Consider the following 26,864-nt stretch of genomic DNA (forward strand, 5'->3'; position numbering starts at 1 on the left):
TATGAAATGAATACTCAGATATTCTAATGTAGACTAAGGCAAAGTATTATGCTACTCTTCCAGCAACTTCTAGCCTAACTTTCTCATTTTGATCTCTTCTTCCACTGAGTCTTTTCTTTCCTTTTTTTTTAATTTTTGGTACATGGATCTGACCATGGTGCTGATTTCCTTCTCAGTACTCCTTTCACACTGTGGTCACTGTGTACACAGAATAAAGCACATTTTGTAGTAATAATAATCTTATATCTTTCTCTGCTTGAGTTTGCTAAGGAGAATAAAAGCAATGGGAATACCCAAGATTTTAAGTAAAATTGATCAGGCATTTACTACATTTACCACTTGATCAATTTATTTAAATTTTCTGAGTTTAGACTATTTATAAAATGGTAGTGATGATGGATATATTTCATATGCTTTAGGATTATATGTGATATTATAAAAGCATCTTGCTTAGAAAAGTATCATAATAAATATGAGATCTCTTTCTCCTTCCCCATAATCATTTACTGAAGAACTAGTGTCTAATTCATTACCAACTTGCAGAGGTCTGGATGACTTCATTCTCATGATACTACTTGCTGAGATAGTCAATCATATAAACTTCATTATAAGTGAGACATTTTTAGACTAAATAATTTTTTAAACTTTCTAAATATATGGGTATAATCTGCATATGATCTTTCATTTTCTAGGTGGATTTAATATGATAGAGACATTTTAATAGACTTTTTTTTGCCAAAACTATTCAGTGAATAAACAATACCCGATGGGGCTACAGCAGTGCTTCTGTGAAAACATGCCATCTTTATAGCATTTGGCTGTGTATCAGCAAGCATTTTGTTCTCTTACTCTGTTTCTGTTTAAAATGCTCTGCAATCTTAGACAAGTCATTAACTTCTTTATGTGTTTCTTGCAATAAATTGCATCAATGTATTCTGTGAAGGTATTTGGTTAAAATAATCTGTACACATTCATTCAATTCAAACACAAAGCAAAACAAAACAATTACAATAAAAATGTAAGCATGGATCTGGAATCTCCTGGATCCCAAATTTTATTTTCTACCTGAGGCCCTAGAACTACCAAAATTCTCAAACATTTTTTTTCTTCTCTGTGAATAAGAAGCCAATCAGGATTCCATACATGAAATTTATTTTGTTCATTATCAAGTTCTGCTTTTGTCCTGAACTTGGGATCTTTTTCTAAGCATTGTACTCCCTAAATTTCTGTTTTCATCTTGCTCAGACCTTCTCTTTGAGTCTTCAAGTCTATATTTTCTCTTCTTTGATCTTTGTTTCAGAATCCTGGTGACCCTTCATTCTTGTCTATAACACTCTTGAAGTCATAGCATATATTTTCCTGCCTTCTTGAACTGAATATTTTCTTTGCAAGCAATCCCATACAATCTAGAGATCTTGTAAACTAACTACATTTCATTCAAGTCTAAGTTGTCCAAATATTAAAATAATAAGTCATTTTCTGAGGTACCAAATAGGGTAGTTCAAGATTAGAATTCATATGACACATGTGTGCATGCATGCAAGTGTGTATGTCTTGTAAAGATTTAGATAATGAAATTAAGAGCACATGTAATGTGACATTGAGTTTGCTCAAATTGCTTTGATCTTAGAAGCCCAAGTTAGAATTTAAAATGACCTTGACAAACTAGAGAAGTCATCCATCAAAAAATATATGGAAATTTAATAGGGATAAGTGTAGGGTGGTACACAGGGGAAAACAACTGAGTGTATATGCAATAAGCACCAGAGTGACTCCAAGAAATTCTGAAAAAAAATGTGAAAACTATAGTGGAGAAAAGCTGGAAATTAATCAGCATCTAACTGTTGTTAATTTTCAAGAGCTGATATGACACTTAGATACACAGTATTATGAGCTATCATAGAAAAGCAGAGAAGTAATCTTTTGGCTCTGAAAATTCTGAGAATAATCCTCTTCTGAATTTTGCCAGTAGTGATAACTTTATTACTGTACTATGTTTATTTGTACCATATTTATTGAGACCCTACTGTGTAGTGTGTGAAGTGCTAAGGACTATAATTTGCCACTTTATTCTAATTACTGTGGGTAACAAAATAACATTCTTATTAATATATTAATAAGTTCCCCTTGTATCACATTCTATAATTTTTTTATATTCTATTGTGGACATTTATTATATTTTGTCTGTCCAGCATCTTTTCTTTTTAATAATTATCTCTTCTCCATCTGGCAAGATAATTTAATTAAATATCCACACCTTCACTGTCACTGGTCAATCCAACAGAGTGAGTAATTGAAGGATAATCATAATCAAAGATAGGCTATTTCTAAGTCATTCTAGAATTATTTTTAGCATTATGAAGAAATAGCTCTTCTCTTTTTTCTGAAACCCCTCAGTATAAATATGAGGCAAGCCAAACATTTGTTGACTTTCTGTGCTGAGAACCTGAGAAGGCTTTACCTAATCTAAAAGAAATAAGAGTTCAGAGTTAAATGAAATAAGACACAATCTTAACAATATTACAGAGTCTTTAGATCAAAGTGAACTTTTTATTTCTGATCTCAGGACTTCTAAGTTAAATAAACTAATAGTATTTATTCCCTCCCCCCTTAGGCTAAGCTGATTTTGATTTATGTTACTTGCAACCAAAGAGTTTAGACTAATATTTATTCATTCTTGATTATATTAATAGGCCATAATGTAAGGTAATACTCAAAGTAAGGATGTGCTCTTCCAACGCAACTCCCAAACCAAGAAAATGGATGCTTTTACTATCAATATTATGTGAAAGAGACATATTTACAGCAAACTAAAGATGTTGAATAGCACCTTGGCATATTTGAGAGGTAAATCTTATTTTTTCTGAATTTTAAGGTCTTAAATTTAGAGTTAGTGTGATGAAAATATGGTAGGAACAGTGAATGTCAATATCATGCTCATCAAATGAAAGGGGTGATGGTTAATTCTATGTATCACCTTAACTGGGTCACAGGATACCCAAGTATTTGGTTACATTTCTGGGTATTTTTGTGCATATGTTTCTGGATGAGATTTAACAATTGAACCATTAGACTAAGTAATGTAGATTGCCTTCTCCAATGTGGGTTGGCCTCATCCAACCCATTGATGGTCTGAATATAATAAAAGGCTGAGCAAGAATGAATCTTCTCTGTATGCCTGGCTTTTCTAGCTGGGTCATTGGTCATATCCTGCCTTTGAACTTGGACTCAGACTATATATCAGCTAAGGTTCTCCAGAAAAGCAGAACCAATAGGAGATTTATTACGGAATTTGGTTCACATTATTATAGAGCCTAAGAAGACCTACCATCTGTCCTCTGCTAGCTGGATAACAAAGAAAGTTGGTGATGTAATTCAGTAAATCTGAAGACCAGTGTGGAGGCAGGGAGTGGGGGGTGTTAAGTCCTAGAGTCCAAAGCCCCAAGAACCAGAGGCTCTGCTATCTGAGGGCAAGAGAGAATGGAAGAGGTGGGGAAGTGAGGGGGAGAGAGAGAAAGATAGATAGGTAGGTAGGGAGAGAGAGAGAGAGAGAGAGAGAGAGAGAGAGAGAGAGAGAGAGAGAGAGAGAGAGAAAAGAATGAGAATTTGCCATTCCTCCACTTTTTTGTTTTATTTGGGCCCTCAGTGGATTGGATGATGCCTGCCCACATTGGTAAGAGTGGATCTTCATTATTAAGTCTACTGATTCAAATGCTAATCTTTTCCAGAAACATGTTCACACATAAACTCAGAAATAAGGCTTTACCAGTTCTCTGGGCATCTCTTAGATCTATCAAGTTGACACATAAACTATCACAGACTGGAACTATACCTTTAGTTTTCCTGAGTCTTCAGCTTGCTTACTGCCATTCTTGGGTCTTCTCAGACTCTATAATCATGTAAGTCAATTCCTTGCAATAAATGTCTTTATAGAGATATATCACCAAACAGTTCTGTTTCTCTGGGGAACCCAGATTAATATAGATTTTGATACTGTGGATAGTGCTATCCAGTAGAACTTACTGTGATGATGGAAATGTTCTCTCTCTGTGATGTCCAATACAGTAGCCACCAACTACATGTATTAAGAGCAATTGGTACCTAAAATTTGATTAGTATGATGAAGGTGCATAGTTTTTAATTTATTTTAATTCTAATTAATTTAAATAGCCACTCATGCTTAGTGCCTACCCAGTGGACAGCATAGCTCTACAAAAACAAGCCATATTTTAAAAACCTACTATAGCTGTTATATTACTTTCCAGATTTATTTCCTCCTATTCTCCCCTGTCATTTTTAGTAATTATTTGTTTACAACTTGAAGATGTTTAATTGTTTTTCTTTTTATTTTATTAAGGAAAAAATTAGATGTTCCTTAGAGATACAAATAAAATTGGTTGTTGAAATAGTAAAATATAAGGTTGCTTAATTTACCTTGAATTGACTAAGAATCAAGAAAAATCATTGTGTTCCTTACAATTTCTCTATCGCAGCTGTGTGAATTACCAACACAGCTTCTTTTAGTTAGTCAATCTTGGTCAAAAAACAGGTTCCTCACTTGGTTTCAGTATTTTTAGGCTGGCCTTGCTTATTCCATAGAAGCATTCTGTAATATTCCTAACAGAAGTTCTATTAAATTTGTATTGTAAATACAAAAAAAATCTCCTAAACTAAAGAAATATAAAGATTCACACTAAAAAATTATAAAAGATACTTTAAAAATGCACATTTTAATAGTAAGTTACTATAGTTATTCCTGTCTATTTACTCCAAACCACTTGCTGCTGAAAAATCAGGAATAGTTAACAAATGGTCAGCTGTGTTTATGTATGGGGAGCGGAATCACTAATGTATTTTATTTATTTCTACATAGTTTACATTTTTAGCACCCAATATGGATTTCTTTTGTAAATAAAAATCTAAGTGGATTTTTTTAACTGCTGAGTTTTTAGTTTCAGTGGTTTCACTTAAGAATAATTAGAATTATTTATTTAAGGAAATGATGCAGTAGAAAAAAACAGAAAGAGAAAAGATAAAGGAAGATGAATTCATACAAGTTAAACCAGAGGGTAGTCAGCTTTAAATGGATACACCCACTCCTTCAGCAAATACATATTGAGTGATTACTATATTTCCTTTGTAGTTGTTGAAAATTCAGTAGACAAGCCAAATTCCTGCCTTCTTGCAGTTTATATTCTAGGTGAGGAGAAAAACCAATACACATGTAAACAAATGATTTAAATAGTATAAGTTCAGGTTTACAAAGGGCATAAAAAGAAATAAAATTAGAGGCATAAAGGGTGACTAGAGGGAGTAAGAGTGGAGCGTAAGAGAGTTATCAGTAAATACCTTGTTGAGAATGTCACATTTGAGCCAATTCCTTGATAAAGTAATGACACACATGATGATCTCAAATAAGAGTGTTCAGATAGGAAAAAAACTCCATACACACAAAAAAACCCTATGTGGCAGGTATAAAATTGGCTTAAATGGCTATAAAGTCATTGTCTTGAGAAGATTTTTTTATTTGTCTATTTGTTTTATAATAAAGTCCATTTTGAGTACAATTATGTCCAAGAATTGAGAGTCATATTTAATATATATCTATCTTTGGTCATTTACAAAAACTTCTATTTTAAATATTATCTGCTTTTAAACTCCAGGATCATATGGCCATCTATAAAGTGGGGTGAATATTTGCTTCCCTGGGGGAAAAATGTAGAGGAACGAATTTTCCCTCTCCATGAATTTAAGAAAGTATGTGATGGCCACACATCTTAGATCATTTAGATTCGATCACTGTAGAGATAGATAGAAGGTATACTACCTAAGATCATGGGGTCATTTTCACTCTCTATATTGTGATTTCATATTTTAAAATGGGAGAATGTGAAGATATTGATCATATTGCTACTTTATATATGTATATGAAAAGACAGAAACAGCTTACTTTGATGTTATAAATTTCTAAATATCTATGAATTTCTTTTCATTACTTTTATATATTGTCATAAACCTAAGTTAAAATTGCAGCAATAAAAAGTTTGGAGTGGGGTGAGGTAATAGAGTAGGTCATAATCCTGAAGATGGACACTGAACATTTTATAAACAGTAGCAATCACTAAGTTAAAATGCATTTAAATATTGCTATAAACTAACATATATAGCATATATACAATACATACATACCATACATATTAATAACAGTATATACTACATATTATACTATATATATACTATATGCTATACCTATGACTCCTTCATACTCTGCAATACAGGTAACGTACCTCATATTTAAAATGCTAGTGAATAAGCAGAATGACAATCAATGCTTCTAGTATTCAATAAGCTAATTTTCTTTCTCAATGGTGTACATTTTCACCAAACCATGAAATTTCTTTTTATACATCAATTTACAACAAGAGTCAATTTTCTATGAGAGTCAAATTAGCATGGATTTTTAGAGTTTTATTCCTGGGGATCTATAATAATTGCATATTTAAAATGTTTAGATATTTTGCCTAAATTTAATATTTTAAAAGAGAAACATCAATGTTCTTGCTAACCATGTGACATCTCAAGAAATGTATCTATAGTTGTAAAGGTGACAATAATTTTGCTATTTTCATTTCAATAATTTTTACCACAATTAAAATTATAACCAATTTACTTTGCTCTCATTAGGGAAAAAAGGAATGAATATCACAATCATAATAAATTTCAATTCTTTCAACTACAGTAGAAACAATAATAAGTACAAACTAAGTTTTTCCTCCTTTGTGATAACTACCTTAAAATAACCCTAAAATCTATAGTACGATTGAGAGAATAGGGGGTTATTGCCTTGTTCTATGATAGTATAAATCAAGAGGGCCATCATATTCAAGGCAGGGAAAAATTATGACCTATCTTTATGTGAGAAAATAAGTAGTAACTAAATGACTTGCATTTAAAGCCATAAGTTTTTCCAATTTTAAAATTTATTTCAAAATATGAAATTAAACATTTAAAAATACCTTTTCCATGAAGTAAAAGAGAATACAGGGCTTAATTATAAAGATGGTAAAGGAAATTTCCCAGATTTAATATTTAAGACTATTGCATATAGAGATGCATGGATAGATGCCATCTTTTGGCAATTTATGAAATTAATTCATTGATAATTCATAAAAGATCAGTTAATTTATGTTTACTGACACTCTGATCATATATATAGACAATAATAACCTTAAATCTATGAGATGAAGATACTGAATTGCATTCTAAGAATTGCTGAAAGTTTTAGAAATAAAAAAAAAGTTTTAGAAATTCCTACAATGACAAATCTATAACATTTTCAGAAGTCATATTTTTCTAAAATATTGTAAGATCTTACAATCATTGAGCATTTGATATTTTAAAATCAATTGATTAATAGCATCTAAGAATAGACTACTGAGAAAATAGAACATTGTCTATTCTTTGCACATGAACATGACATTATTTATGCAAATAGCCAGAGCTCAGACTTTTGAGTGTTTTCTCCCAGAACTGGAATAACACTTTCTTCCAGTCCCCTGGGTGTGTGGGTCAAAGAGAGTTCTTAATTACATGAAAGTTTCTGACTCTCACCCTAATCAAACTTTCAACCCATTTTTTAAAACTCTCTAATTAAATGAATCAAATTGTTCCATAGTCTATAAGAATGGTTACTTTGTGCTGTGATGAGATGAGGACTCCTGGGACTCCTGAAAATAGTGATTTACCAAAAAGCCTCTGGGCCTTTTAGTGTCCTCCATCTGGTAGGACACCCACTGAAATTCTTCCTGATGGCAAGCATGTGGCAAAACAGTGTTAAAGAGATATGGGGTAGGGCCTGAGATTCTGCAATTCTAACAAGTTTCAAAGTGCCCACTAGTGCTGCTGGTCTGAGAATCATATATTCAGTTGCAAGGCTATAGACTCCTCCAGGATTGAAATCCTAATTGCTCTGGTAGTTATGAACAAGAAACAAAACATGATCTGTTTCTGAGTATCAATCACAAATGCTTAGACATTCGTATTCAAACGGGGTACTATCTTGAATGTAACAATCTTAAAGTAATGATTTTTTTAAGCTTAGTGTACTTTGGAAGTAATCAAATCTAGCTCCCTTGAATTATGGTTGAGAACACTGATGGGTCAGGGAAGTTGAAAGTATGCCCAAGGTCACACAGTTAGAAGTGGGATGTGCACTAGAACTCAGGAATCCTGGCTACCATTTCAATAAAGAAATCCCAACTTCTTTGGCATTTCCATTTATTATATTCTCCTTGACACAAAACCTAACCATGAGTCAATAATGATTAGAATTTCACCTTTTGATGCTCACAATAGTTTAAATGATAGCAGTATTCTTGGACTTACTGACTTTTCTAACAGCTAAAACTCACAGTAGGCAACTTTCTCCTACAATAACAAGGGTATTCACACATCCTCTTTCTTCAAGTGTATCCTTGCAGTTTTATTATGGACATTTTGCTCCTTAATTTTGAGAACCTGGGGAGAAAGGTGGGCATAGAAATGAATGGGTCATTAGTTAAAAGGCAAGGATTGAATTTGTAAAAGGTTGTGGCAAAGTATGCAACAAATGGGAAAAAGTGAAGGGCATCAATATTGATCTTGCCTCTCATCTTGCCCTCTGTCTTCTTGCTTGCAGGTTTCTATTGTGTAGTCTCTCAAACAAAGCCGACTTTATTTATGGTGTGACTGATTTAACACTACTGAACTAGTCCATCATCTTCTAATTTGGTCCAATTAAAAACTGGTCATAGGGAAAACCCTGGGAATTAAGCTCATTTAGAAACACGACTTCTGATTAATTTATGTCTTGTTCATGCATATCTCCTCTTCTAAAGGACACATTTCAGGGTACTGATTTATAGAGATGGTTCTTTTCAGGTTCCTCAGTCACTTTGATGACCCCTTTTGGCTGCATCCATAAAGAAAGTACAGTTCTGCTTCTCTCTGTTCCTAAGGCTATTGTTAAAACATTTTAAAGAGGATTGCCTAAGATTTCCTGCTATCCTGAATTAGAAAAATTCCACTAAACAGCTAGAGCCACCATTTGTAAAGCACTTACACAATGAATGCCCTGCACTAACAAGATTGCATTCTCACTTAATCCTTACAACCCTACAAGTATTATTATCCCTGTTTTGTAGTTGAGGAGGCTTCAGATTTAAACGTTCAAGTACATCATCAGCCATTATAAAACGCAAAATGACAGATACGGGATTTGAACTATGGGCCTGTCTGTTGCCAGTGCCAATACTGTCACCCAACAAATTCTACTGAGATTTATATCTAGACTTAAGTAAAAACCCTGAAGAACAACAACAAAATTTTTTCTTCCACTTCTCTTTCCTTCTCTGCCACACAAGTTCTTGGAGGCAGGTAGGTGTTCCACTCCCTATACTTAGCCTCTCCCACGCCCTCTGCAATCTTTCCCTTTTGCTGCTGGGAGCGTCAGAGATTGCTGCTGCAGCTGGTGAGTGGGCAGGTGCAGCCACCATCTGCTCTAGGAGTCCAAATGCGCGCAGGAACTTCGCACCCAGAACCTGGCCCAGGCGCCACGAATTCCAGAACCTGCTGGGGACACGGCTAACCCCGCCCCCTCGCGGTGGCGATTGGCCGAACCCTTCTTGAGAGCAAAGCACTGATTAATGAAGGTGTTTGTCTCTTTTGCAAGTTAAGACGAGACAGCTCTAAGGAGGTGAGACCCGCCTGGGATGCGTGAATGGGGGCTACAGTTCCTCCTGCCCGAAGGGTCCTTGAGAAGCCTGTTTGTTTTTCCCGGCGCTTGTCTCCACCCATCCCTTCCTCTCATTGGTCAGGCCTGGTGGGCGGGTGTGTTTCCATTGGTCGGGGGGCGGTGTCTGTCCCTGGCCAGGGTGGGGGCGGGGCCTCAGCCGCGCTGAGCTTGCCCTTGTGTCTGGTGCTGGGTAGAGCTGCTGCCGCCGCTGCTGCCGCCGCAGCCGCCGCCGCTGCCGCCGCCGCCGCCGCCGCCGCTGCCACCGCCGCTGCTGCAGCCGGAGCATCCGGGAGCCGCCGCCGCCGCTACTGCCACTAGCGCTGCTTCCACCGCTGCTACCTTCCCTCCCAGGACCCCGAGACACCCCGAGCGCGAGCGGCAGTGCTGCTTGCTTGCTCTTCCTCTCCCCCGGCCCCTCCCCTCCGTGACCTACCCACTCCTTGCAGCCCTCGCCCGCACCTTCTCCGACACCCCGGCATCCCTGCACCACCTGCTCGGGCAGCCCCGGCGGGCTCTGGGACTTGCTGTGCGCGCCGAGAGGAAGGCAAGCTCCAAACCCGTGCCTGGCAGACGGGCTGTCGCGGCTGCACCACCAGCAGGAGGAGGAGGAGGAGAAGAAACTATTTCACCCACCGAAACCCCATTCTGCGGGTGCTTCGCCGCTGCCGCTTCTACTGCCGCCGATCCGCGTCCGCGGGTTCGAACACCGCAGCGGCGGGGACAGTGGGTCCGGCGGGCGCCGGGAAGAGGACACCAGCGGAGCCCTGCACTTGTGTGCCCCGCTCACCAGCATCTCCTTGCCCCCTCGCTCCTTCCCCAGCCCTTTAGAGAAGGGACCATGATTTGGAAACGCAGCGCCGTTCTCCGCTTCTACAGTGTCTGCGGGCTCCTGCTACAAGGTAATCCCCGCCCCGCCGCGGGGAGCATCAACTTGACGCCCATTCCCCACCATCCCCATTCCACCCCACATTTCCACTCTCCCCTTTACAGTTCCCCAGTCCCCGGCAATTTCCACCCCCTCCCCCTACTCCCCGGTGCGGCAGGGGGCAGTGGCAGTTTGCACCAGCCCCTCGAGTCTCTAGCGCTGTCTCAGCCCAGCCCTCCCAGCAGTCAGCCCCTTACGCGGCACCTTTCGCCTTTTCATTCACCTGAGCTGCCTTCATCTCACTCCATCCCCGCCAGCATCCCCCCTCCCACGCCTTTTGGCTGGCAACTTGTGCCTCTCTGAACATTCCACCATCCCGACAACCCCCACCAGCCACCTCCCACATCACGCTCATGACCGACCCTCTCCATGTCTGGTCGTCGCTTTAACCTCCCCCTTTGCGAGTCTCCTTTCCCTTTCCCCCTCTTCCCACCATCATCGTAGCTGTGTGTCTTTAAAAAGTGTGTGAGAGCCTGGGAGCGAGCTATCGAGACGGCGAGAACAGCAGCAGCGGCAGCACCGTGTGCATTGCAATAACATCCCCGGGGGGGAAATGTGTTGTGAGACGTGTCATTCACCTAGAAAGAGAGAGGGACTCTGTCTGGGACCAAAAAGAAAAGAATAGATAATTGAAAAAAGGGGAAAAGAAAAGAATAAATGGATGAAAAAACCAAGAAATATAAAAAGGGGAGGAAAGGGAAAAATTAAGAGACCCAAATCCACTTTATCAACACATTGACTTTTTATTATTCAGTCTGTGTCATTTCATTTTTTTTTTTTTTAAAGCAAAGAAATACATGCTCCCTAGCAGTTACTTTACTGCTAAGGGATTTTCGCTTAGATTCTCTACCTCTCCGTCCTTTCCGCTTCTTTCCGTAATTAGTATTATCCTTTCACGTGAAATGTAAGAACCCCTGCGACCGCAGTGGAGGGAAACAGCACGAAACAGTGCTATGCAAATCACCGGGTTTGGGTGCAGGGTGGCTAGGGAATCTGGGTTCACTTTTCCCCAGACCCTCTCTTTTGGTGGAGGGAGGGGGCTGTGTTGAATGAGAGGACGGTGCTGGTTATGAAATAAATGGCATGCATGGAGTAGGAGTGCATGGGAAGAGGACACTCTTGGGTGGTGGAGGCGGCAGAGGCGGCGTGCTAGGGCTGGGTGGGCAGGGGCTGTAAGGCGGAAGATTGTTGCTTTGAAGAGAGTAGTATAGGGATGTGGCTTGAGTGTAGATATCGGGAGGATGGATGTGAAATGGTTGATAGAATATTTTTAAGCTATGTGACTCTTGATTTCTTCATAAATCTTTGCCCACCTCTAATCTTTCGGTCATCATTTGGGTATTCACAGATAAGTTGATCAAATTTATTTTTCCCAGGGTAAAAGGCATCTGAAAGTAAGACACACATAGACTCACAAGCGTGCAAAACCCAATCGGCCTTTGGAGGATTTAAATGAGGTCAATGAACCATCTTTCGGCAAGTTCTTGGAATGCATCCTCTCTCCTGCCCTCCTCCGGGATATAGACTGGGGACCGTATTTTATTTATGCATATTTATGAATGTGAAAGAAGGGGCGGTGGGCAGAATTTTCCTGAATTAACTAACTGACTTTGCAAATATATTTCTTAGAATATATTTGCGGTAATTTTGCGTATTTTACATTGGATGTAAATTTCAGATATGTCACATGTGCCAGAATCCCCGTGAAGGCGGACAACAGCACATTCTCCCTGCTTATGCCGCCTCGTCCCATTTCTAACCGCTCACACCCCCATCTCCGCACAAGTACCCCGAGTGGCTGACACATTACTTGGGTTCCTAGTCGGTGCCAAGACAGCCTCCCAAAGACCCTACTTCACCTCTCTGTAACTTGCATTTCTCAGCTCTGCTCTGTGTGTGTGTGTGTGAGTGTGTGTGTACGTGCGCGCGCGCGCCGGCGTGCGCCGGGTAGGGGCAGTGTGATGTGAGGAAATCAGTTATATTTGGTGATTGCGATGAAAATTCAACACGGCTAGATGTGTTTTTCCTGCCAATCTGTGTGTGCTGGCCCCGGCTGGTCACTGCACACACTGCTAGGCTGGTGCGAGATTATTTATTATAGAGCATGTGGGCCATGGACTGCACTTGGGGTCGCCTCCTCTCTTCCTTCAACATTTCCCTGTGAATTGTCTATTCAGTGCAGTGCAGAATAACAGTTTGCTGGTGCCGCTTTCTCAGCCTGGAGGAAGATTTACTCTTCCTGTACCCAGAGAGACTCCATCAGCAGCATTCAGGCATGGGTCTATTTTATTGAGTCTGTAAACCAATGATTAAGACAGTGCTGCTTTTCAAAGCAGACTGGGGGTGGGGACGGGGCGGGGGCTGGGAAGGGGTGTGAGTATGGTAGAAAAAAATGCACCACTGCAACCAGCACCAGCATGAGGTCCAAATAAATAAATAGGCGTCCTATACAGCAACCAGGAAAAGAGCACCGTCCAACCATGTGTGTGTACTTATGAGCATCTTAGATCAGGCCATTTTAATACACTAATAGAGAGAAGAGGATTAATAAAAAAAGGGGGAGAGGGCACAAAGCACCATTGGATTGTCTTCTCATGTTTATGGCTGCCTCACATTTATCAAACACTGCTGCACGGACACATCACACTTTGTTGATATTGTCAGTTTTTGCTCAGACAAATTGCTCATGCCTTCCTTGTCTTACTCTTGGCTGAAAACATTGCTTCAGGGTTCAGATTTATGTTTCTCCTACTACCCTACTGTTTTATTAGGACTTGGTTAGGTTGTAAAATGAAGGCTTTATTTCCTGGACATAGATTAAATACTTAGCATGTCTTTCCTTTCTATGTGCAGGGAAAGAAAGGTGGCAGGGGAACTAGTGAGAGACTGATTTTGACTAGGGGGAGTCTGCTCTGCTTGCAAGTAGTTATGACTAGGCAAATACTATAGTCAGTCAAGAGCTTCTTATTTTTAGCTTCATCAGCATTATAGTGGTATTCAGCCACATAATTAATATTAATCAATTTATTCATCTCTTATATTATTATTCCCTTTCTTGAAGTATGCATTGTTTTAGACAAAAAGTCTTTTTTGAACATATTTGCTCTATGGTTTTGTGTTTTAATTCATGATGTTTTACATTGTCACCAATATTTTTTACTTTTTCTGGGAAGCAAAATCAATTTTCTGGCTTGTTGGTATGTGGAGTGATAAGCCAGTGGTGAGAATTAAGTCAACGGTAAAATGAGTAAAAATAAAAACACGAAACAAAAACAAAAAGCCAAAAAAGGAGGCTTACTTAATTCTGTTCTATAGCATCTGAGAGTTTGTCCCCATCAGGTTTTTAGGAAATGAATAGTTAGATAGAAAATAAGCATATACTTCTAACCAAACATTTGTTGCTAACCAAAGTATAAATTGTAATGTAGACTGTTAGCTGACACAAGTCAATTCAATGTTAAGCTACAAGGCATCTTTGCTTATTATTTTCCCCCATCATAGAAAGAGGAAAATCTGGAGTAAGGGCAGATGATGCATTAGAGAAATGAATTTCTTTAAAATAAGGAGTCTAAAAGCTTGCCACCTGTAACTAAGTCTTCTCTTGCCAAAAGAGTAGATCCAGCTCAATTGCTAACCATTGCTGAAGCCTTTTCCCTTTCCATGCCTGAGGGGGCACTGCAAAGATGAAGAGTGTCCTGTGCAGCACAGGAAACAATCCTGGAAAGGGCAAAAAAGAAAGATGGGCAAAATATAACATAAAACAGGCATAGAGAGACCTGATTTTGTAGAGAACCTTATTTTGCTGGAACGGGGGTAGGAGTTGGTCTATATAAAAACACATCCATCACATATACCTAGGCTTTAGTATTTTTTGCAATAGAATATTCTGATTAATGATTTCTTATATTTAGTAAGAAAGATACTCAAATTAAAGCTCCATTGGCCATACATCTTACTTTTCTCAGTACATGTCATGAACCTCACCTTACATTTCTAGAAAGCACATTTATAATACATGCTTAAATACACCATTGAATACCTCTGCTTTCTAAAAGCATGTCTGTCCAATTTTTTATTTGTACATGTAGTAGCTTGTCAAGCTCACTTTTTATGCTGAATGCAATTCTTGGGATACAGTTCACTCTTTTCTCTTTTGATTAACAGAAACTTTGGAAAGTTTCTGAACATAAAAGCCAGTGACTATGCCTTAAACAAACACCAGACAATTAGTAATTAAGAATATCTCCCTTGCAAATATGAAGAGTTTCTAGACTAATTCTGTATCAAGCTATGGAAGCTTACTTCATTGTATTTTTCTGTTTCTGTAACTATTAGAACTCTGGGAACATAATATGACAAAGCTAAGCATCAACTGAGATGACCCGATTCTGTGTCCTCCACTAGAAGATCAGATACTTGAAAACCATTTATCCCACATTTAAACAGTGAGATAATGTCATTTTTCTTAAAGAAAAAATTACTTAAATCACTTAAAGAGCAAACGGAAATGTAAAAGTGTTGGAAAACATCCTAAGCATGCATTTTTAGAAAGTGGCCTGGAATCAACATCGACTCACCTCAATTTTCTCCTTAAAGTAAGGAGTCTATGAGATACCAATGGTTAAGAGACAAGTAAGATTTATTTATTATGAAGGATTTGAAGGTACATAAATAACATAACATAGATCTTCTATCATATTGATGTTTTATTTGATTGTGCTGACTTGTAATCTATATTTATTGTGAAATAGTCCTCATTTTATTAGACTTTATTAAACCCACTGGCAAAACCACCCATTCTGTACCAAGGGGCTGAGTAGGTTGAGGAAGCAGAAAGAAAAGGAAAACCACAAACCAAAGAATAAAATTTGAAGTCAGAAGTCCTTTGTTGAATTGGCGGATATTGGTCTGGTTTACCCTCTTAAGACAGTACTAGTAGACAATGATTATTAAATGTAAGTTTCCTGAGGGCAAGTCCTAAGCCTTACATATCCCTGCTATTTTCTTATCCTTATTTTAGTAGATGCTTAATAAATCATGTTGGAATGAATAATAGGTATGTCCTAATTAGTTCTGGTGGAGTTAAATGGTCTCTTCATAATATGTCAGCACTCATACTTTGTTAAATCATGTATATAAAAGCTAATTTTGACATTTTATAAGCTATATTGGTTTATAAAACACTTTTCCTATAGAAAAGTATCATATAAATACTTCTTGACACACATCTTTCAGTGAATTCAGTCTGATCAGTTCTTAACATGCTTTCCCACCAATTTTTCTTTCCCTTGATTAAAAATACCATATATTTTACATTAGATTAGATCATAAACTCATTTCATGAAAAAATGAAGGGCATAATTTAAATTTACTGATTTAACCTAAAATATTTAAAAGGACGAGTTCATTGCCAACATTTTATTTGAAAATGTCAAGCATTTTTGGAGTGCAATTCTGTAATATCAAAAAAAGCCATCTTCTGCAAATTCCTTGTGTAAAGAGGTGGGTGAGGATTAACCTAGAGCTGTGGCAGCTGAAGCCCCCTGCTGTGTGATGATGCAAATGGCATCTCTGGCCTAATGCGCTCTGCAGCAGCGGCAAACACACAGGAAAGCAGTCATGTGGTATGAGAGTGAAATGGGAAGGCTTTTCATAGCTTGTAGTGGACATAAAACATCCTTTAGCTTTTTATAACCAGAAATGATCCAGGGTATTTGTAACCACATGAGCTCATGACAAAGCAAAAAGGAGAACATATATTTTGTTTACAGATTAATAAATAGATTCTAATGAAATTATCAACATTTTCACCAGATGAATGGTGAACACTTTATTTTCTTGCAGACTATCAGGAACATGGGTCAGTTTAATGAAGATGAATAGCAAAGTTAAAATAGAATTTCTATGCAATTTTGTACATGTTCCTTAGGAAGTATTGGGCTGGGAAATATTCTGTTATCCTTCTCTTTCTTTAGTGAGTAAGTAGTCAGTCCCTTGGTCTCATTAGAGTATTTCGCATAAGAATACAGTAATTTAAAAAGAAATAGGAAGTAACTGTTCAGTGTATATTCAGAGAGTTTATTTAGTGACATTAAGTGGAATTTGTGTTATGACACATCAGTAGAGAATGTTTCTTCTCTGAACAATATTATTTATCACATATAGTTTCCTTAAAAAGAGTTGTAGACCTATTGTTATGTACAGCATACCATGAAAGCCTATCAGATAATAGTAACTAATGTAGTTTTGTGTATTTTGAATTTATTTGCCACAGAACAAAATAATTGAACATATCATACATACAGATTTTTATTCAAGGAATGAGCCCAGTTGGTCCTGTTTCTATGTTCCATAGATTTTCTTAAACAGATACAAAATTGTTTTCATCTTGGAAGTATGTAATCTACTTGAAAGTTAACAAATATTCTTCTTAATTAGGAATCAGTTAAATATTAATGCTAAAATCAAATATATAATTATTAAGAAAGGAAATATTTCTCAGTTTCTTATTTTTATATATGCATATGTACACGTTTAAAGTATATCACCATTTTTAAGATTATTTTTATGACTGAAGGGCATCTTTATCAATTTTATAATTAATCAGAATTTAAGGTTTTCAGGGATGCAGGGTAAGGAAAAAGGTGTTTTGTTTGCACTCATTATTTTATTTTACCCTTTTAAATAAGATGAGGAAATACATTGTTCAAATAAATTTTCTTAGGCTGCAACGATTCACTTTTTCACTTAAAAACACAGACAACGTTTACAATTTCTAAAATTGCAACAGAGTTGAGCATTTATTCTGGATCTTCTTTTGTGCTTATGAAACTGAGTGATAAGAAGCTATTACAACCTGAAGAGATACAGAGCTAAAGTTGTAAGATCTGCCACAGAGAGAGCTGGCCATTAATTATTCACATTATATTTCAGAGGACTTTGAAGTAAATATTAAAACAGGCATTATTCAACTTTGGGGATAACTCAGAAATTTCTGAGTCAGCAAATAGTTTTCACTTGGATATTTAAATTCTCTTTCAACCATTTCAGTGCTGAGGAGGAAGTCCCTCTCTAGTCATAATGAAAGAGTATACTGGGGGCTACATACTTGACGTCATTAGGGATTATTTAGAAAATAAGCATTCTTTGCTTTGAGGAACATAAAATCTTAAAGCTAAGTGTGATCAAATAGTGCAAGTAATTTCACTTTATAAGAAAAAAAAGGTCAAATTGAGTCCCTAATAAGTTTATATATGTTATGATGACTAATTTACAGTTAGCATGCTTTGAAAGCTGTCCTTGGGAACATAGTGAGAAAAGCACCTTTCCTGACAAGGATGTGCTGCCGACTGCTAAGTGTATAGCTTTTATATTGATTTGGTGTAATTTATAAAGCCAATTAATTTATTCTTGTAAAGAAATGTTTTTAGCTTCTGAGCTAAAATTGTTTACATTTTAAAAAATGCAGGTGACTTCCATAATGCTTATTTAAACATTGAGGCCTTAAGTTTGTAGTGTGTAAAATATGTCTTTCTTTTCTTAATAAATTTATATTTTACATTAGTTTCTCCCAATTCCCTGTAGAGGAAAATGTCCCTGATACCTATACCTTCAGATCATTCTCATACCTTATATACCCTCTGCTTTTCAGTCTGAAGTTATAGACTTACACTGAAATGAGAGATAATGAATTACTAATTAGAAATATTTATATTTAAAAGCAAATAAAAATATACAATAAGGTTCTTATTTAATTGTCATTTCTTTACTGCTCTCTATTGTATGTCCTGAAGTCTTACTAGTAACTCAGCTTCCTTCACACTCTCCAGGAATATAATATCTTCCCATTCCCTGACCGTGTTACTGGCTGGAAATACCCATTAAAAAATTAATAGGAAATGTAGAATAGTTGAAGAAGGGGAGTTTTGCTAGAGGATATTTATTGAATTTGTGCAGATCAACTGTTTTTCCTTTTGACCCCCAATGTTTTAGCACGAATAAAACATATACAATGTGTGGTTAGCTGTTATTGTTTTTGTAATTATTGCATTTTTTGGAGTTCCACCTCCTTAGTCTCTTAATAAAAATGACAAAAAGAGGAGAAAAGGAATGTGAGTCAGCCAGCCAAACTCGCAGAGAAAACGGCTGGCAAAGCCGACTAAATTAGCATATGGTAGGCTGAGTATTTCCCTCTGTTGTTACATAATCCTTTTCTAATAGGAAATCAGTTCTCATACTTAACCCTTTCAGGAGGTTTGGAATTCTCCTACGGTTATATTTTTATTTTGCTTCGTTTATTTTCTCATGAATTGTGTAAATCATCTATTGAAGGGCTTTTATGTCAAGTTCTTTTTTTTCCTTTTTTGGTCTTTCTGTATACAAATGTTCCATTCTGTGTCCAACTTCAGGATTCAAGAATCAACTTTTCTATAGCTTTCACTGAGAGGATCTAATTAGCATTTTTAGTCTCCCTTTACTCACGTGCAGCTTTCTTTTGACAATGTATTAGTTCTATGAGGTTCCCCTAAGGATTCATAATACTGTAGTTTGTTACATGTACTGTGATATTCAGTGTGCCTTAATTATGCACGTGTCCTCATTTCAAAGCCTTTTCAGGGATCATGTGGGATAGAACAGGGGTCTGGCTGTAAGTTCACTGTCATGTATTAATGTGTAGGTGGTATTCAGAGAATGATGTTTCTAAAGGCAATTATATATCTATGACTCCAGTATAGCAAGCAGTTACTCACATTCTGCACTTACTAGTTACCCTGCCAAGGCAGAATTAAATTCACTATTGTGATACATAATGCAGTATCTGTTATTTCTAAATAACAGATACTGCTCTGGGAATGAAATAAAATAATGAGTGAAAATGTGTATTCCTTACCCTGAATGGGGATTGTTCCTTTCACTCTCCCAAACAAAAAGAAGAATCAGAAATTGTTCCTATGTCAATACTCTATTCCCTAACTAGCCCATTAACACACTTTGCTATAGTGAGATCTTGAAGTTTTGCTGGTTATTATATGAGGCTACAGATTTTTAGATAGTATTAATTGCCCGAAATCTTCATGAACTGCCAAATGTCAGTGCATTTCCAAACTTTAGACATTATATTTTCAGGTTTTGATTTGGTTGCAATTTGAACTGTGAAAGTATAGAGGAGTATTGAACTCAACTGAGAAAGAGAGAAAAAAAATCTTTTTGTTTTAAACACTTCATATGGAAAGGAATTGTTATAAGAATTGGCTTGTTTAGTACATGTTATCATTTTTAAGTACATGTTATCATTTATAAGGAGGATATTTTCTTATATCACATGAATTTGAGAGTACATTTATATTAATTGTATCTTTTGACTTGCATGTATTCCTCTGTAACTTATAAGATAATTTTGGTTTAATTTTTAAATAAAATGTGTTTTTTTTCTTTTATTTATGTCTACACCGCTAAAAAGCATTTTATAAATTGATATAATAACTATTTAAAACAATGTTTGTTTTATCATTTTGCACAATTGCATAATTTTGGAACCTATGCTATTATTAGTACTTAAAACATTTTTGCAGTGCTTTGAACCCATAGGTTTTTTGACCAGAAACTGGTCTGTTTTTTTCAGTAGACAAAAGAATGACATCTGCCCTTTATTGATTATTTTCAGCATTTATGTCTTAGTTCATGAGAGAACTAAACATTTTATCTATTCTATGATCTATATAATCCTTTCATATATTTTTATTATAGTATTTTTAAGGTTATGTATTTATCTATCTGTCTGCTCTAATAGATTATAAGCCCCTAGAGTACAGGGTCTTAGTCTTCCTTTTATATCAATTGCCTACTCAATGTCTGGTCTGTGTCTTTTTATAATGTTTTCATTCCACTGATTGATTAGTTTTCTTACAGTGCATTTAATCTTGACAAAACTCTTTAATTGGATCCAAATAATGTTTAAGTATTTATGTTATAACTGCCAAAATGCCAATACAGTATTCTAAATAGAATAAATATTTGCAATGACTTTTCATTTCTATGTAATATATAAGGAGAAGACAAAAATGGATACCAAGAAACAAACAAAAAATCGAAATAATGATGTACTTGACACAAATGTGGATTCATTGCTTTGTCAGAACAATCAGTTCAAATTTGTACTTAAACATTTGTCTCAAAGCTCTGAATCTTTGAATCTGATTTCTTTGATTATTATAGCCCCTTATCTTTTTTCTACTTTCTAAAGATTTTATCTCTAACTCCAAAAATATTTCTGATCATGACTTTGGTTAAGCATGAAGCCACATCACCTTATTCTTCTCCTTGGAGTAGCTAGCGTTTCCAGATAAATGTATAAACAAAGAGGAAGTGCAAGCTGACCTTGATCCGCCAGATTATGAGTATAGACTGACCTGCTTTTGTTATTGCCAGGCTACAGAGTAGAGCTTCTCTGATTAGTCCCTGAAGTAGGGATCAGGGTACATTCTTCTCAGTTAACTGGAAGAGATTCTGTCTATTTTATTTACAAGCCCTTTTTAAAAAATTCTAAATATTGATCTGTTTGTTTGCTTTTTAAAAAAAATAATGCTTAGTTATTTATCCTTCTGCAATTTAGGACACATGTTTGCTATGATTGAATTTGATTTATTTCCCCTTTTGCATTTGAAAGACAGAGGGAGGTAGGATGGGAATATTAACTGCTTATGAAGAGAATTTAAATATAGTTACTGGGGCTGAACACCAAGGGAGGACTCTGCGATTTGTAGTGACTATACACGTAAAGTATTTTAAGCATGCTTTTCCTAAAATGTCCCAGTGAAATGTAGCTTTTCTTAAAAGTCATATAGTTTTTCTTCACATTTAAAAAATCAATTTCCCTGATGTCTTTTAGATTTTTGACTGTTTTGAGTCAGCACTTGAAAAGATATTATTAACTAAAGTTTACCTGATGCCAGGTGCTGAAATCACTCTATCATCCTCATGGAGAAATATAAATTCAATAAATAGATGTCTAGTGTAGATTAACTAGCTCAATTTATTAAGGGTTATTGCCAGTTTATAGAGTTGATATTAAGAATTATATTCTCCCATAGCTTCTATTAGTATTTGGTCTTGCTTTATGTTAAAGCATATTTCTATGTTTCAATAGCTGCTGAAGTATTACTTTCTTCTCTAATGTGGTTTCTGTTTGGCCCTTGCTGATTGACTTTCCAAAATCTAGTGAATACATGGGAAGGTAATTTGAGAAGAAATTTTCATTGACTATTTCACTGTTTCAATGAAAAATTATTTTAATACATTACTGAATTTCATTTATTATCTTGAACATATTCCTATAAATCTATGGTTGGGTATGACATTTTAATTTTTTATGTGAAACATTGGAAAAGTGAGGAATATCTATACCTTCCTATTTCTTAACACTTTTAGTCATAATGATCCACCCAGAAATTGAATTTTAATTTAATGTAAGAAGGAAGGACCTTTATCTCTTACCTTAAATGCTAAAGCATATCAAATAAACATTCTTGTCCAGAATTGCCAAATTAAAAACAATATATATATAATATTCATCAAAAAATATTGTTTTAAGAACATTGTCTTTATGTAATAGAAAGATGTGATGCTAACATAAAAACGAAGTTGTGTTTAATAACATTTATAAGCATACTTTTAAAGATTAAGTAAAATTTATAGAGGATAGTTTCATGTCCACTGGTTTACTTCTTTTTAAAAATTAATGTAGATATTCTATAGATGAGGTAAGACTAATGGTGTTATGAAACTTCAATTCTCTATATCATTTCACTTCCATGAAATAGCTAAGATAAAAGATTGCTAGAGAGATAAGAAGTTCCTACTTTTTAGAGGTCTGATGGAGGTCACTAAATTCATATTTACCTTAAATTTTGTCTTGCTTTAACCAATTTTATTGACTGTGAAGTATAAGCTATCAACAAAGCAGAACATGTTATCCCTGATGGATATGACGTCATAACAATACACGTTGTAATAAAACAAATATATGTGTTGGGTATGGACAGAGTGGGGAGACTAATCTTTTTATCATTTAATGATGTTCTTATTATAAGGTAAAAGCAAACCTCATCAGGCATTAGAGATATTTCCTTCTAAGATCTTCTTATCTCCTAGCTGTACCATGATGGAGCATAGGAGTGGGTTGGTGATAGAGGAATGAGGCAATAAGTGATCTCTCTGATCCTTGAGTAGAACACAAGCAGGAGACACAGTCTAACTGCAGTGAATGTGGAAGTGGTAGTAAGGTTGGCATGGTGGATGTTCTTTATTTTGTAGTGGGAGTTCTTTATTCTGTAAACAGAGGTGATATCATTTGGGGCTAATGAAGACTTTGATTTTGGAAGTGCCTTGCAGCAGCAAGATGTAATGGTGGAAATCAAGAGACCTGTGTTCTCATCCAAGCCATGCCACTGTCTTAGAGGCCTTGAGCAGGTTACTTTTCTTGCAGCTTGGTTTCTTCCCCTGTAGATTGAGAGACTGGAACCACATCCGATCTTTGGTGATGTGTTGTAGAGGGAACTTACGGATGATTGCAAACTGTAGAAATGGCGTTTTTCTTTTTCCTTTCCACCTAAACATGTTTTATAACACAGTCAGTATAACATTAAATGTGTGTTCTTAAAATAACATTTACTAAATTTAATTTTTTACATCCATCCCATGCATTATTCAGTGCTTAAAGTTTTTACATATGTAAACAGATTTTTATTCTGATATATGTGTCTGTATAAATTTCAAAGCTATTCTTTCTCTGTCAATGAGTTTTATAAATTAAGTTTGTAGCCATCAGCCTGAATTTGGGCCATACATACTTTTCTTATGAAAGTACATCCCTAGGTCAACTCTGAAAATTAGGAAACTGTTGCTCTGTTAGTCATTTTTATTATCAGGAAATGGACTGGATTAGGTTTTTCAATTTTGAGTTCAAGTTGATTTCTCTGTACTTTTAATGTGTGTGTAAAAATTTCTATAATCATTTTATTCTTCCTAGCCTTTGGTTTTCTTAAGCATAACTTATTCATTCATTGATTAATTTTTTTAACAAATACCTATTTGAAGTCAGTGTTGTAAATGCTGGCTATACAAATGAGCAAAATGAAAATAGTCTCTGCCCTTATGGAGTTTACAGTCTAGTGGTGGTCATATAATATATAAATCAAAATACATTTGCCTTAAGTATTTTTTTCTGAAGTAAAAATAAAATTTTATTTTTGTAGTAATATCTTTTCAACATCGACAGAATGTGGATATATCAATGAGGATGTGAAATCACTGATTTAACAATAATGCTATAAACCTCACTGGGCTTTTAACATTTTTTATTTAAGCTTAGATTAAAAAGCTCTCATTTCCTCCAGACGTTTATCCTGAAAACATTCTCAGTATGATGCCAGTTTCTTTTTTTTTTAAATACAACTTGAAAGAAGCTGACAAGTGAACAAGAAATATTCAAGCATGCTATATTCTAACTGATTTGTTCGAGAGGATGATTCATTTAATTTCATAAAGGCTCAGTGGGCCAGAACAGTAGATGACCAGGTCAGCAGAGGGAATGTAGGGGAGAAGAGGTCTGTGAGAAGGATCTATGTAACAAGCAACAATATTTAGTTTTTTAGAGCTAGAGTTCTGCTTGAGCAATTCTGATGTTACCAGCGACAGTCATTTAAAGAGCTGCTGATGCCTCAGGGAAAACATTTTTAAAGTGTCCTATCTAGGAACAATGTTACTTGTACTGTGTCATATATATTAAAACTCTGTCCGTTGCTTATATTATAAAACATTGTGCCTGATTAAAAACTGTACTACTATAATAGGGCTGTTTGAGAAGGCTGATTAAGTGTTGTTCTTGAAAACTTTTTCTTGCTAAATATGCTCTGAATATGATTGAAATATTAACCAGTTGGTAGACAACGCTGAAGAATAGATGGGGATACCATTTACGAACTTTAAAAATAAAATGAATTTTATATGTCATTATTTAAAACATTACAGAAAAGATACAGCATCACATGAATAGGCTAAAAATATTCTTGGCATCATTATATTACTTCTTTTACTATTTAACTTTGATGACCCCGAGGTGGAAATGATGTCATATTTCTAACAGACTGTATGGTATTTTTGAATAATATTATTTATTGACTAGTGATATCCCTAGAATATATAACATACATATTGTAGTAGATAATGTAATTCTGCTCAATTTTTTTTTCATATCTACTTTGAAAATCATAATGGTGGTGGTCTATCATGTATAATTATTCTATGTAGAGATTTGTGTGTTTGGATTACACACAACAGTACAATGCAGTTTAAAAAATTTCATCTTACCCATTAACTTGAATTTTAATTTCTTTTCATTTTAAAAGAAACTTTAAAATTAAAGCAATTCAAGTAAACGCTGTGTTGCAGGTGATAATTTGCTAGAGTGTAGTTTTATACTAAATGATTTATTTTGAAAATATATTCCATTTGCCAAAGTCAGAGATGCATACTTATTTGGAAACTTTTATAGAGAGAACTAGGTGGTGCTGTTCTGTCATCTTTGTGTCTTAGTGGTTTCTTTGGTCTGTTCATTAAACACTTTCATATAATAAGTACATTAAGTAAGGTACAGCTTTTGCTTCCAAGTGGCATTATTTTTTATTGACCTACTAAGTTTATGTTGATTTTGTATCTTTGTTTTTAGCACTATTTTTTGTGCAAAAGATAAAATTTTCTTCCTAAGCAGCAAAATATATCACAATTTACTGCTTACCTCATTTCTTTAACACTTAAAATAATGTATTAAATTCTGAAATCTTTAAATCTTAAAATTTTTATGTTACTATATCTTTTTAAAACCTTGTGTTTGGCTTTCTATTTGCCAAAACATTTATTATTATTTGGGTCAGAATTTAAAATGGTACCATTTTGTACAGTTTGAGTTGATTTAATGTAAAATGCTACAAATACCGAAGCTCAAGAAAAACACTTATTTATAACAATTATTTGCAATATTACAAATTGTATTAAATCCTTAAACAAAAGGAAAGAGAAAGGAAATCTATCTCTTGAAAAGAAATTCTGTTTGTCTAATTTACTTCTCTGTCAAGAAAAGTGACCTCAATTAGGCTGTCTGTTATTCTTTTCATGTTTCAGGATGTCATTAAGATAATTGTGCCTTTCCATAATCTTGGTAGAACCTGATAGTCTGAAATAAAACACTTATTTAAACCTAAATAAATAAAGAACAAAGTTACTCCACTCTACCTATATTTAGTATACTCGTATTTCTGAGGTATGTTTTCATAGTAAAAACTACAACTTCCTTCAGATACCTTTACATTTTGGGAATGTAGATAAGAGAAAACTTAAAAAGAATTGTAATTTTTTTCTATCAAAAATCATTCTGTGTTCTATATAAACAATTCTATGTTTCTTAATGATTTTGCAGTATCATTGTGAAGAGTATATCATATAATTTATTCTCTAATGAAAACCTGAATATAAAATAATGAAAAGTTACTTTAAGAGTTCTACCCACATGCCTCCTTGTAGAATTGCAATTCTGCATATATATCATTTTGAGTGGGGAAAAATAAGTCATGTCCCTTATTTCTGATATAATAAATCTACCTTGCTGCTATTTAGAACATAAAACCTTTAAGTTTTACCTTAATAGAAAAGTGAATGTTATATAGAAAACTCTTTGCGTTTTCTGTTATCTTCCAAGTCTTTTATCTGTGGAAGACAGAATCAATACAAATTTCAAAATGGTTCCACAGGATATCATCTTACAGTGTAGAGAGATAATCTTAGAGATGAACATCTTCTAGACTAATAAATGTAAGTGAATGTATCGTTAGACTTCTGTGCTCATGTCTGGCTTCCCCAAATAAAATAAAAGTCATGAATTTAGAATGGGGAAACTGTATAAGGGAATTAGTATTTTTTATTCATAAAATATCCCTTCATTTTCTACTGACTGAAAAATTTCCTGAAATGGATTAAATAACTCCCATTTTATACTGCCATAGCCTTAAAATGTGAAGAAAAATGGTAAATAGATTTTTAAAATTAAGATTATATAAGTATTATATAAGTAAGTATTATGTTTTGGTAATAATTATTTGTATAAAAAATACTTCT

General features: G+C 35.3%; 1 protein-coding gene across 3 annotated transcripts in view; it reads left to right on the forward strand.

Annotated features, from left to right (window-relative positions):
* The first annotated feature begins 9,996 nt into the window (after positions 1–9,996).
* CADM2 (cell adhesion molecule 2) overlaps positions 9,997–26,864 on the forward strand; it is a 1,045,662-nt gene continuing 1,028,794 nt past the window's right edge. For 2 of the 3 annotated variants that reach the window (XM_012740910.2, XM_076000907.1), the window contains exon 1: positions 10,005–10,671. In XM_012740910.2, the coding sequence (XP_012596364.1) occupies positions 10,611–10,671 (61 nt within the window). In that variant the 5' untranslated portion in view covers positions 10,005–10,610. Of the gene's footprint in view, positions 10,672–26,864 lie in introns of all 3 variants that reach the window. The other variant, XM_076000911.1, reaches the window with a different exon arrangement.

The sequence above is a fragment of the Microcebus murinus genome, chromosome 1 (assembly GCF_040939455.1).
Source record: "Microcebus murinus isolate Inina chromosome 1, M.murinus_Inina_mat1.0, whole genome shotgun sequence".
Lineage (NCBI taxonomy): Eukaryota > Metazoa > Chordata > Mammalia > Primates > Cheirogaleidae > Microcebus > Microcebus murinus.